Here is a 14,367-nt window from a genome sequence, read left to right on the forward strand (position 1 = left end):
AATGAATCAGCCTCTCAGCGAGGTATCTGCACTTCCATGTTCATTGCAACATTATTTACAATAGTTAAGACATGGAAACAACCTAAGTGTCCACAGACAAAAGAATGGATAATGAAGATATTAGCTCGCTCTCATACACACACACACACACATATATAACAGAGTATTTTTCAGCCATGAAAAAGCAGGAAATCCTGCCACTTGAAACAACCTGAATGAACCTTTAAGACATTATGGTAAGTGAAATAGGCCAGAGAAAGAAAGACAAATACTGAATGATCTCACTTATATGTAGAATTTACAGAGTTAAACTCATAGAAACAGAATGGAATGATGGTTACCAGGGGCTGGGCGCTGGGGCAATGGGGAGACGCTGGTCAAAGGGTACAAGCCTTCCTTTGTAAGATGAGTAAGTTCTGGACATCTAACGCACAGTGTGGTAACTATACTACCAATAATACTGTATTGCTAAGACAGTAGGTCTTAAGTGTTCTCACTACACACAAAAACATAGTAACTATGTGAAGTAATGGAGGTGTTAACTAACCTGATTGTGCTAATCATTTCAAAGTATACATATACCAAATTATTACATTGTACACTTTAAATATAAATAACTTTGTCAATTATACCTCAATACAGCTGAGGGGAAAAAAAAGAAATACAAAAAGACAGCGTGGTACTGGCATAAGGATACACGTTTAGGCAGTGGAACAGAATTCAGATTATAGAAATAAACTCTTACATCTACAATCAAATGATTTTCAAAGAGTACCAAGCCACTCAATGAGGAAAGATCAGTCATTTCATGAAATGGTTCATTTTTAGGTTAAAAACTAAAGACAAATATAAATTCTATTATTCCCTTCTAGCATTAAAGAAATGGTCTTGCAATTTTGAATTTAGGTGAACACTGTTCTAGATGAAGCATTAGTAAAGGTAATACTATGTTAACAGTAAGATGTCTGCATACTCTAAGCAGAAGACTGAATTCCATCCAAGTTGTTGGTTTCTTTCTTCCTCTAAAAGCTCCATGTCTACATCATGCCAAAACCAAAATACCTTCTGGACATATTGTGGGTCTAGATTTTGCCTATTACTTAAATCACTCAATGGTAGGAATTCATGTTTTGAAATCCTGGTTAAATCTGAGTTAATATGTAACTGATCTCAAAGTGATTTGGGAGGGTTAATCCTCCCTAACCACCAAGATTATAATGTAGTGAGTAATAAATTCATCTATACTGAGAAACTAGTATCATAGAGCCCTGAACTGAAGTTATCCTTTAAGAAAGAATATTCTCAAGTCTCCTTTAGGCCACAAGTGAGCTATTAAGCAAAACACAGAAATGATAGAGAAACCTTTTTTAGTGGGTGTTAGCAGATGTTAGCCAAGCAAATACTTTAAAATAATACAATTAAATTAATGGTGCTCTACTAATGTTTTCACCAGACAACTAATACAGACCTAAGATGGTTCCTCGCCAACAGTAAAGACAACAGGACTTTAGATACATTTGTAAAACGATGGTGCAGTGAGAAGGGCCAGAAGCCAAATGTGTTTGGCTAAAACAGTCATTAAGCTACCACTACAGACGATGACCAGGAATCAGAGACCAGACTAAATTTTTCATATCTAGTCTTACATTTATTCCACACAACCACCTCCCTGATTATGCTATGATCTTCATTCTTTCCATTTTACAGATGAGAAAACTGAGCTTTTAAAAAATCTAACATCTAAGCCCACTGTCCTTCAGATATTACTCAAGAGTATAGGAGCCCAAATTCAAAGTCCATGCTTTTAAACACAACATTCTACTTCTGGGTGCTTTACCTTGGTTGGTTTTTCTTAGGAAATAATTAAGTGCAGATGAAATAAATGCTTGAGCCATTAGACCCCAAATAATCATTTGTTTGTGGAAACATCTGTCTCACTTGGCAAATATCTGACATTTAAATATAATTTCATAGTTTGGTCTAGAGAATTAGAACTTTCAGAATTATGAAACTTTGATCATCAAAAAGGACCACCTACTGAGAGCCTCTGCCTTTTATAACGGACAGACCTCCCCCTGGAAGACCCAGGGGATCATGAGAATGTTCCCTTTTTAGGATCATGATTTCATCTTTCAGTCCAGGAGACCATGTATCCTTACTCCACCTTTTGGAAACACTTATTTCCATGCTTGAGAAGGATGAAAGCATCCACAATCTTTTTTTTTTTTTTTATAGAAAAGGAAAATATTAAACAACTGGAAAGCTGAGTTTTTAGGACTGCACGGTTTTAGATGACAATCATAGTAAATGCTCATTTACTGAATGTGTTACCCCATCACTAAGGACTGGGATTAAAACAAACCCCAATTTAAAAAGCAACTACAGGATTGGCTAAATAAATTAATAAATGAACTAAATTAAATGACAGTTGCTTCCCTGTAGATTTTTCAATGTCCCTCTTAATATATAGCACCGAAATTAGATACAACACTGTGGAAGCATTCAGACTGTAAGAGAGTAATGGCTACTGTAAGCTTCTATCACTGACTTCTGAGATTGATTAGCTTTATTATGAAATTGAATTATAATATCTACAGCAATTGGAGAAAGCCATTAATACCTCAAGTATTTCAATGTGTGGTATCTTTAAGCCACACTCTTCCACCCTATTCTTACATAATTCTTCACATCAGATAAACTTGTCATTGTAACCTGTGAGGTCTCTCTGAAATCTGTCATTAACTAATCCCTTAGAAATGCCTACATCTTTTTTAACACCTCCAATCCTCACTGAAATTGTTAAGTATTGGAGAGGACAGAGTCAAGTTTGGAGCCACTTGCATCCAAGGTGACAATGCCATCAATGACTGCCAAAACGATACGCCCATTTTCTGTCCACATTCCTGTCACATGACTACTTCCTCCAGGTTGATCACAATCAGTATTAGATCAGAAGTTCACTTCATCATTTATTCTCCCTTCAGGCTGATGAACTGTTATCCAGACAAGTCCAGGTCATATTAGAGGAAATATATTTTCAGCTATTAACGCACTAACATATTTTACTTCTATTTGTGATTCGTATCAAGATTGCCTTATAATCTCCATCTGGTACTTTTTAATAAATGCTTACAGTCTTTCTTTTTACACTAACCCAGACATCTTCCAAACTGCTACCCCTGTCTCTGATGATTTTCCACATAGGTGGGTGGAACATTTTTGTAACCATATTCAGACAGCACGTTTTTAGGCTTGCATTTTTCTTAGGTATTGATTCTTCTTTTCCTTTTCTGTTGTTGCTCCATATTTGATGGAATACTTGATTTCTTTCATGGACTCTGGCTTTCAGTCATTCTTGACTACAATGACAAGTCTCTAGGCCAGCCTTCAGAGTCTGGGCCAATGTTCCTCCACATAATGGCATAGACCACTTACAACAGAGATACTGTTTCAGATCTGGGAATGGGCCCAGGAAGCTGCATTTTTAACAAGCAATACATATGACTTTCATGGACGCAAGTTTGGGAGCCCTACACACTGAAGTCTGGTTCTTCCCAGTTCTGGTGACATAAATTCTGTTCTTCACTACAGAGTATTTAAGTAATTTTCACCAGTCTAGGGAACAAAACACCCTTCTTTTTGATAACTCCTGAAAGAGTAGAAGTTGGAGATATTTTACACCTAATACTTTGAAATCTTGAAAGCACTCTAAGTCAGATTCTCAAGAACTTAAATGGTTTGCTCAAGGTTACACAGACCACGGTTAGCACAGAATTTAAACCACGGTCGGCATGACTCCAGGGTGTGAGATGATTGTGACACATGCCGTCCCACTTAACTATTTCCACTCAGCCAACAACGGAGACCAGGTGAGGACTGAAATTGTTGGAAGGGAGAAGATAAACAGCCTAGACAAGGAGGAGAGAAGGAGACTCAGGGCAGGAAAATGGGGAAGGAGAGCAAGTCCACCCCAAGCACAGTCTTAGACAGAAGGGGAGGTCTGAATATATGCTGGAGACAGCTGCCAAAGAACACTAGAAAGAACAGAATGCCTTGTGAGAAACAAGATAAATTCAAGGTAACTCACCGAAGAGCAGGGTCAGCCTGTCCCCAAACCCTCAAGTATGGTGATCCAGTTCCAAGATGGTTACAGCCAGATAGTGGTCTTTAAGTTAATTACTCAATGACAATATAAAGGTCCTCTTAAGGAGCACGGTTTGTGTGTATGACATCCATAAATTAGGTGCTCATATTTGAAGAACCAGGGAAAGAATAAGCTGGTTGATTGGAAACATTTAGAGAAATGATGATCTGAATCTTTTAATGGGGTGATTTAAATAAAAGAAAATATTTGAAGAAGCAGAATAGAATTCAATGTTAAATTTCTTCATTCACTTACTATTTACTCTTTCATTTGTTAAATATTTATTGACTGCCTACTGTATACCTGGAATTAAGCTAAGTTCTGAGGTTTCTCCTAGGGCAAGATTGCTCAGTAAATGCAGTGAATATATGAATAAATGAATGGATGGAATAAATGAATGAATCTAGAGTAAGATTGCTCAGTAAAGGTGCAGTAATTATATGAATGAATGAAAGGATGGAATGAATAAATGAATAAAAGGTTTAATAGGCAATCACGTGAATTAGAGAAAATGAGTAACGTGAATGCGGGGATCTTGGCCAGCTCTCTGCAAATATCCTTGGCTGAATCAGGAAAGTCCAAGCCTGCAGTTCTTGGCCTTTTGTGATGGGTCTCCAGAGATCTGAAGTCTTAAACTCAAGTTCAGATAGTCTTTCAAGTTTATTGGGAAGTGGTAACATCCATGGGGTATTCCATGGCCACCCAGACTTTTTATTAAAGTGCATGAGAGAAGATTCTGAGTCAAGGATAGCTTCTACTCGTAAAACCCATCTCATAGGCAGGCAAGAAAATCACAAACAATGCTAAGGAAAAACCCTGTCGCAGCTGTCTTCTCAGAAAAAGTCATCTGTACAAAGTTATCAGTTGACAGAATTCAAATAATTTAAAACACAGGGTAGTGTGTTTATTTATTTATGAGCCCTAGCACATCCTATTTGTGGAAAATTGAAGACCTTAATATGAGCAATGACGATAATAACATAAAAAAGACATTTTTTCCATACAGACTAAAATAAATACTTATTTCTTTTATACTACAATTTAACAAAAATGAGCCCACTGTGTCAAAAAAAAAAAAAAGCCACAGAAATATTCTTTTGTTAAGCTGTGGTGATGCCATTACCATGCACATGCAGTTGAATGTGCTGTTGTGTTTCTCCAGCCGCATTGGTAGCCACACACGTGTATCTGCCAGCATCTTCCATCAGGGCTCTGGCAATTTGTAGAACTCGCCCAGAAGACTGTATCTAATTGGGAGCAGAAAGCACGGCAGCGTTTTGTACTTCACACTTGGACTTGAAGACATTTGCTGAGGTGGACAAACATTTAAATTCATAACAGCTAATCACATTTTTATGCCAGCATCTTAATTACCTCCTGATAGATTATTGCCAGATCACTTCATCATGCACAAAGAATAGACTATTTTGACTGAAAAGTTTTTCCTGTTCATTGGAAAACACAAAATAAAATAACCTAAGGCTAGCTTGCTGGTAGTCATAAAACTTCACTGAATAAAAGACTTTAGCACTGAAACTATGAGGTATGTGAGGAAAATTTAAACTATTTGGGAAAAAAAAAGCATGGCTACATTTATATAACACTTCATAAATAGTTTTAAAACAACAATTTTTTTGATTAAATGGTCATGAGGGCCAGAAAAACAATAAAAATTATAAAATATAAGGAACGGAAACGCAGATAAATTCCCTTCTGACTGGTTTTCCTTGTTTCCCTCTTAAACGCACTGCACTGCCTCCACCATTTTGGAACTGGTGATTTAGCCGTTATTCTTTGAAACCGATTATTCAGCGGTTACCAGTAACTTCAAGGCACAGCATCCAGCAGCCTATGCAGTGAACTAATATTCTCTTCTACCACGTATAGCACTTGGCACTGCTGACTTCCTACTCCTTGAATCACTTTGTTCTCTGGGAGGTGAAGACACAACATTGCCTCAGTTCTCATCCTCTGACCTTCTTAGTAGATTCCTTTACGGAATCTGCTTCCTCCTCCTGTCCTGTTATAGGAAACTTCCTATTAGTTTTCATCTAAACCCATGGCTTCAATGAAGAATCCTGTGCAGACTGAAGTTTACAGCCCTGGCCTCAACTTCTCTTCTGAGCTTCCAGCTGTCTGCTGAATAGGTTAACACACGAAATTTAACATATTCAAAACAAAGCTTATGACTGCTTGTATCTCTAAACCCACCTCTCACTGCGTGTTTCCAGTCTTGGTTAATGGCACCAACTATTCCCCTCAGGCATCTGGGTTTCGGAGCCCATATCAAATCTCCTGTTAATTAGACCGCTCTATGTTTCTCACGTCCCCTCTCTCCATTCTCACAGACACTGTGGGATTATAATAGCTCCTTAAATTATATTCCAGTGTCTCCGACCTCCCAAACTGTTAATCTGTCTTGCATACTGTTGCCAGAATAACTTGTCTAAAATGCAAATTTGATCTTTTTACAAGTCCTTCTTCAGAGCTCATTCATGGCTCCCCACTTTGCCCAGGATGAAACCTGAACTCAGCATAGGCCTCCAGGCTTACCACATTCTGACGCCGTACGGTCTTCTCTCCATACACTCCACGCAGACTCCCACTTAACTACTTCTCCAGCCACACTGTACTCAACACGTGAAGCAGCACATTCATATACTCACACTCACTTCTGGACTTTTGCACAAGGCCTTTAAATGCCCACATTTCTTAGGACTCTGAACTGGATCCATTTTCTCTCCCATTTCTTCTTACTCTTTATTCTGCTCTTGCAATAACTCATCCATGTCCATGGTTTCAAATATCATCTATGCATCAGTGTCCCCGCCAGAGCTATCCTTTCAGCTCCCAATCATTTATTCAATGGTCTACCTGGCATCTCCACTAGTTTATTTTATTTGGGTCAACTCAAACCCCAGAAGTCTAAAATTCAAATCACAGGTTTTTTTCCCTCTCAAACTTGTCTTCCTCCGAAGTCTCCTTTCTCACCGTATGGTACCACTATCTATGCATCTGCGTGGGATGGACTCCTATGAGCTTTCCCTGATGCTCTTCACTCCCTCACCTTTCACAATCTATAACCAGGCCCTAATGATTTAATCAAAATAACTCTCAAGTATATCCATGTATCCTCATCTCCATGACCAGCATGGGAGTCCAGATTTCCATCTCTTCTCTCCTAGACAAATGCAAATAAATTCCATTGAGTTCCACATAATTACTCTCGACTACTTCAATTCATTCTCCAAAACGGGCTAGGTAACTACTGAAAAACTCAAGCCTGATCAAGACACTCTTCTCTTAAAGCTGTTCAAAAAGCTCCCACAGGCTTTAAAGTTAAAATAAAATCATAAGCATGACTTAAATGTCTTCTACACACTCTCTGGTTTCCTCTATTACCAACTTGCCCTTGTTTTCAGTTCCCTAATCCACTGGTTTGCATTCCGGATCTCAAGAGGTGCCATGCTCCCCTTTACTTTAAGTTGTTTGCCCCTCCACATCTTCTCTGAGAGATTCTACTCCGCTCTCTCCTATTAATTTGCCCATTTAATTCCTATATGTTCTTCAGGTCTCTGCTTAAAGGTTCTCTCCATAAATTACCCTCAAACTGTTGGAAGAGGTCATTGCCCCAATGACCTGTGAGCTGGTCCCCGGCATTTAGAGGCTCCTCACCCTCTCCCCTGTCCTTGGAACGTGCACTCCACCTGCCTTCTCTGTGCCAGAAGCTGCCCCAGAACGCACACAGCCTTGAAATAGCAGTGTTGAGACCATCCTGGTAGGGGATGTGACTGACAGTTCACATAAACTTTTAAAATTTCACCGGCAGGTGTGGAGAGCTACTCATCTTACAGCCCCACCCCCCCAAGACAAGCCTTGTAAGTAAGTTCCCTTGCTTTTAAACCTGCCCCTTACCCATCTGGAGTGTTGTGTCTCTTTCTTAGCTTTCCCTCTGCCCTCTGTGAATGGGGGCTGCTTTCGGATTACACCCGGGAAGCTCTAGGGTTGCAAACCGACCCATGCTCAAAGGCTTCCCTCATTTTCTGTTCTTAAATCTCTCTATACTTTCTCTTAAACTTACTTATCACAGTTTGCAATTATACTTTTATATGAATCCATGATAAATGTCTGTCTTCCAGGTAAACAGTTGTTTACCTGCACTACATTGGAAGGCTGGGTACTGCATCTTTTGTGAGCACACATGTATGAGACTGGTTCCACTGGATTTGGACTAGGAATAATAAATGAACTGATATCCATCACTTCCGCTAGGAAAAGAGCTTGGCACATCCCTCGTTACTGAAACTTACCTCAAGCAAAGTTCAAGCCCACATTAGTCAATTAACTTGATCTTTGTGGCAAAATCTTTTAATTATTTTAAATATATCATTTAGATTACTCAGGTTTGTGATCTATTAACTCAACAAATATGTACTGAGATATAGTTATATGCCAGGGACGGTACTCAGTATGCAGGATACTGAAGTGAACTTATTCATAGAGACGGAGTTTCTGCTGTTTCGAAATTTATAAACAAGTGAAACTATATTTTTCAAAACAATTTCACTTCGGTTCACGTAGACATAACTTTACCTTAATCGTAGTCAATGGTGAACATACTGGGGGTGCTCTGATTTAGTACTGATGCACCTTTCATCCATGAGACCACCAGGTTTTTAACAGTCAAAATAGGCATGAATTGAAATAACAAAAATACCAACTACTATGTTAAGATCAAGGTATTAGTCTTTAATTCAATTCTTCAAATCAAAATATTCAGTTAAATTCTAAAAAAAAAAAAAAACAAAAAAAACCCTAAGGAAAACACACACTATTTTAGTAAGTTTTATGCAAAATCTGTCCAGCAGGAAAATCCAGAATTAAGAAAGGAGAATGTGATACCGCCATATACAGCTTTTTCATCTTGGGCAAAGTAACAGTCATACGTACTTTGAGGTTTCCTTGAGCAGTGCTGACAGGCTGGCCATCTTTCAGCCAGGTAATGGATGGGTGCGGGATGCCGCTGGCTATGCACTGCAAGGCCATGGGCTTGTGCTTCACTACGGCTCTCTCATAAGGGCCCGAGGATTTGATAGTTGGAGGAACTAGATTTAAGAAAAAGAGAAAAGGAGGAAGGAAAGAAGGAGAGCAGGAAAAAAGGAAGTGAGGGAGGGAACAAAAACCATCAACAGCGGATCACTTAAAAGTCTATATCCAAGAACCTGAAACTTTAGACCTTAGAAAAGGGCAAATGGCTATTTTAACAAAGTAATTTCATCCCACGCATTTCATTTACAATTTTCAGCAATTTTAGAGATTACTTATTTCTTCACTATGGATCTCTAATTCACCAAAGAATAAGTGAAATGTATTTACAGCAACTGTAATTCACATGAATGTTCAGCTTACAACCTTTTGGTGTGTTTTCCCAATCTATTATGACCCTCCCTTTCTCTAGAACTACCTCATTAAATCAGGGTGGGTTTCCAGTATCCGTATTTATACCACATGACGCTGCCTCCAGCAAGGCTGATTAAATCTAGGGATAGTAACTTGATTTACGCTGGGTCTGCCAGGTTCCCTCCCTTAGGAACTGGAACTGAGACTGAGAAACAGGGTTAGCCATATTCCATCACGGGACTGAAAAAGTAGGAAAAAAAAAACAGTCCGCCTGGGAAAAATGAAGTTGATGTTCATAGAAACCTTTGTTTGTGGCTTCCAAACGCTCTTCATTTTCTCATTCCAGTCCCTCCCTTCCTAAGGTCTGTTGGCAAATGCAACACATAATACTCTGGCAGAGGGCTGCTCTGTCATTCGATTTATGGTTCTAACCCTCTCCTGCCAGTTCTGTGAATGCACTTATGCATCCTGGATCTGGCCTAACACCCTCAGCCTCCATTTTTGGAAATGACTTTATTCACACTCCCTCCTGTTTTGGCTGGACCTTTGAAAGCTGACACACCCCTTCACTTGGGAACTGCTGCCTGTCTCTTCCATCGTCTTTGGTCTCATTCCTCAGACCCTGGCATTCTATGCAGAATATACTTCCTGCCGTTTAAATTCTGTCTCGATTCATTCACATGGTACCTCTTGGTTAAGTCTTTTGTATTAGTAAAGTGTCTTAAAATTTTCCAATACTGAACTCAAATTTGCATCCAAATTCACACTCAGATTTGCATCCAAATTTGTACTGCTTTCCACAACACAAGATTTATCCAGATTACTGAGCTATGATCTGAACTAGATACTGAAATGATGCATAACTTAATCTTCAGCATAATGCTCCTGTCCCTCCTTCAGCATACCATGAACTGTCACTTCAAATTCCTTCTTGTGGTCTCCAGCAGGGTTTGTCGCCACGCACCGATAAAGGCCTGTGTCTGACACTTGAGCCTGGGCAATAACCAGTTTGCGTCCATTTAGTAAAATCTTGAATCCATCCCTTTCATCGATCAGCTGGCCATCCTTCAGCCACCTATAGAAATAAGGCGAAAAGAAGCCTGGAGATATGTTTTAAATGACTATGTTCCTAATTATATTTTAAGTAACTATGATCCTTAATCAATCAATCAGTCTATCTTGGAGGAACTGGATTTATTTATATGTCAGATTTACATATTTAGATATATGTATGTGTATGTATATGGAATACATTTTTACATACGTAGATTCTCAATTGTGTACCAGCCTAATTTCCCATTGGCTCATTCGATAAACTATAAATGGGAAAAAGAAAAAGGAAACCTGGCCTAACCAAGAAGCTGGCATATTGTTGGAACCCAATAACTACATGTAGAGTTCTTCATTCTTTTATTAAAGATGGGTTACACAAAGAGACCCCTACATTATTACTCACTTCAAATGTTTAAATAATATTAGCCAGCAAAACACGTACAATCCTCAAACGCTGTCAAATAAAACCCTGAAATCATATAGCATTATACTCTTTGATCTCTTATGAGTTACCATTCTCCATTTAGTTTTATAATTATGTGTGAACATATTTTATCCCAACAGTTAGCTGAGTATCTGTTCTTTTGTGCATCCCATAGCATGATGGAAATGAAAGGTAAGTATTCAAGAAATGCTTTGTGGATGGAGGAATGAGAAAAAAGAATTGGTAATTATATATGTATGCTAATTTCCTCTATTTTCCTAATATGTCTGGTACACTTATATTTAGTTGTTCATTAAACATTTCGGTGCCTCAAGAAGATCTGATAGCTACTGCCTCACAGTCTCTCTATGAACTGAAAATGCAATTCCTAAGAGCCTATAATGAATTCTAATTGAGCAGATTTATGGGCCCTGCGAGTATCAAGTAAAAGTTGCCCTGTATACAGAGTAGGCTTTTTAAAAGAGGGAATCAATTAGTATAATTTCATACAATTGTTTTTTAATGACACAGAACCTCTTTCAAGACAGCTCTAAAACACTCAAATAAAGAAGTTGGAGGTATTTAGAAGACATACCAAAACCCTTACATGATAGTTGGTGGAGGGGAGCCTGTCACCTGACAATCCAGCTCCAGTAAGTTATTAACCATCACAATGAAGTAAGATGTTTCATCTCCTCCATCTATGGCTGGTGGCACTAGAAAACAGCAGGGATGTAATATACAAAGAAATGCACACAAGAGAAAAAAAGAGCATCACTTTAAGAAATACTAAGCTGCACTTCAGGAGGTTGACAAGCATCACAGTCATTTAGTACATGAAGGGGAATTGAAATGTATTGTTCAGTACATTTTATATAATATACATTTGCCAGGATCAATAAATATACTTTTCACCCACGGTGCATTTTTCTCAGTTCATCTAGTACTATGGTGCTGCTGATGCCATATGAATATAAAGTGGATTCATATTTTCCGTTGTTTATTTTCATAGGAATAAGAGAAAGGAACCTCAAAAATTGGGCCAGCATTCAAATCCTTCAGTTTATAAAGAAACAGAGACTCAAGGCTGCAAGATGACTTTCCAAGGCCCACAGGCTAAGCTTCCTGTCGGTTAGCAGAGTGCTCATGACAAGAGACCACGTTGTCATTCACTGCAATCAGATATCATCAGAGATGTAAAAAAGCATCTATATACGTATAAGGTATACCTATCAGAGTAAGTTGAAGATTTATGAGGGTTTTTAGATCAGGGGACTCTGGTAATAAAATCACCACAGAGTAATGTGTAGACCAGAGTTAAACAGGTAACTAAATCTTTTCTAAGATTGTTTTGTAATTCCATGAACACAAAAGCATCAACTCAACTAGACAGGTCTTGCTATGAATATGAGAATACAGGTGGTAGCATCCTCATTTACCTAAGACATCGACGTCGTATTTGATTTCCTTTTCTCCTGCCACACTGGTAGCCACACATATATACTGTCCCCTGTCGACTTCCAGGGCACTTGTGATTTCTAGTTTCTTCCCACCAGCTTCTATGCGGATGTTGTCACTGGCTTTCACGGGTACACCATCTTTCAACCAGGTGAGAACTGGAGTGGGGTTGCCGGCAGCTACACAATCCAGGGTCAGTGAACGAGCAACAACCACTTGCTTATTCAGAGGCATAGCCAAGTCACCTTCAATCGTTGGAGGAACTAAGCAGAAAAAAGGAGTATTTCAGGCAGTTACATGAAATCCTCATGAAATATAGGGGCTTTTTTTCCTCATGAAGTTTGACTCTAGAAACTGCCTCCGTGTTCATCTCCCTCTGAGCTATTGAGGAAAGAATTTCCTGGTTCAGCTGATCTGCAACTATTCTAAATGCTGTGGGATTCTCTATACTGTGTCTGGCTTATAAAGGACAAGCTGTAGAGAATGATCTTAGTCCTAACAACTACTTTACCTTCTCCGTGAAAACCAAATGGTCCAGATGCCCAAGTGCCATGGGCAAATGGCTGACTAAATGAATGGACCACTTCTTGCTCACCTTAGCTTTTAAAAATATTTTTCCAAATCAGGGGACAAATCCTTCCAATTTCTATCCATGCATATTGAAGGCAACCCAACCCATCAGGGACTGATTAGTGAATCAAATGAAAGTTGGCACAGTACAAAGCAAAGGCAGAAAGGCACATAATTAAACATATATTTTTTTTCCGTACCATAGACATCCACTTGGAATGATTTTTCAGCAGTTCCAGCAATATTGGTTACTTGACACTTGTATGTCGCTGAATCAGAGACCTGTGCTCGAGGGATATGAAGAAATTGTCCTTTATCAACATAAAGTGCTTGAGAGCTGGATATGACTGGCTGGCCGTCCTTATACCAAGTAACAGTAGGCACTGGAAGTCCCCGTGTCTCACATTCCAGTTTAATTATGCTGTTGATCAGTGCTGATATTTCCGTGGTGACATTCCCTCCTTTAATACTAGGTGGAACTACAAAAGATTTCAGAACAGAAACAAGTCTTCTAAGCTTTAGCATCTGCATCAAAATCTAAAATGCTATAGATGTTGAAACAATGCATTAAAGTAAATATGAATTAAAGACAATCAGAAAGTCTGTGATTTATCTACTGATCGTAAGTTGGCTTTCTTGTCAAAACAATCTTTATCACCCTCTCCTTCTGGGTTTCAGATTTCAGTAAAAGCAGAAAGTCAGTTTTAGATTCAGGGGTTCATTTCAGTCCAGCAGATCATATTAGAGTAAACTAGGAAAGTTATGTTTCACAAACAAAGCACAACAAAATAAATCCCACTCAGAGTAAATACAGTCAGTTTAAAATCAGGCCAAGGGAGCAAGAAGGTCAGATGAGGTACAACCGCATGCAGCCTCCCCAGGAAACTCAAAAGGCCCAAGTGCTTTCAGAACCAGCTACTGGGAATAGCTGTGGAGTCTAACTTTGCTTCTTTTTTTTTTTTTTTTGGAACCACCGAGAGTTCATTCACTCAACTTTACTCATCTAATTGGCTACATGTGTCTCTACCACAATTCGGCAGCCACGTGCCTGGCCTCTCACACCACATGAGGACTGTGCTGCTGGGGAAACAAGTTGGCTGGCTCAGGCCCTGCTGCATATTCTGGACATGACGATTCCAGGATTGTGCTATCGCCGCAGTAATTTAAATCACATGGCATGCGCCTGAACTTGAGTGCCTCCATTTTTTAACACACTTTTGTCTTAGAATAGAATATTTTCCTTATGGTTGGACCAGGGTTGTGGGTTTTGGAAGAACCATCACAGAGGCGAAGTGCCATTCTCATCAATTCTGTCAAA

The 14,367-nt window shown here is 39.0% G+C and overlaps 1 protein-coding gene across 5 annotated transcripts in view; it reads right to left on the bottom strand.

The window, feature by feature from the left end:
- The window catches only part of HMCN1 (hemicentin 1), a 399,451-nt gene that overhangs the window by 148,884 nt on the left and 236,200 nt on the right, over positions 1–14,367 (bottom strand). For all 5 annotated transcript variants that reach the window (XM_064477196.1, XM_031438568.2, XM_064477197.1 and 2 more), the window contains 6 exons: positions 13,250–13,528; positions 12,461–12,742; positions 11,629–11,737; positions 10,450–10,619; positions 9,095–9,249; positions 5,268–5,391 (listed from right to left, as the gene is read on the bottom strand). In XM_064477196.1, the coding sequence (XP_064333266.1) occupies positions 5,268–5,391; positions 9,095–9,249; positions 10,450–10,619; positions 11,629–11,737; positions 12,461–12,742; positions 13,250–13,528 (1,119 nt within the window). The remainder of the gene's footprint in view (positions 1–5,267; positions 5,392–9,094; positions 9,250–10,449; positions 10,620–11,628; positions 11,738–12,460; positions 12,743–13,249; positions 13,529–14,367) is intronic.

This window comes from Camelus dromedarius, chromosome 21 (assembly GCF_036321535.1).
Source record: "Camelus dromedarius isolate mCamDro1 chromosome 21, mCamDro1.pat, whole genome shotgun sequence".
Classification (NCBI taxonomy): Eukaryota; Metazoa; Chordata; class Mammalia; order Artiodactyla; family Camelidae; genus Camelus; species Camelus dromedarius.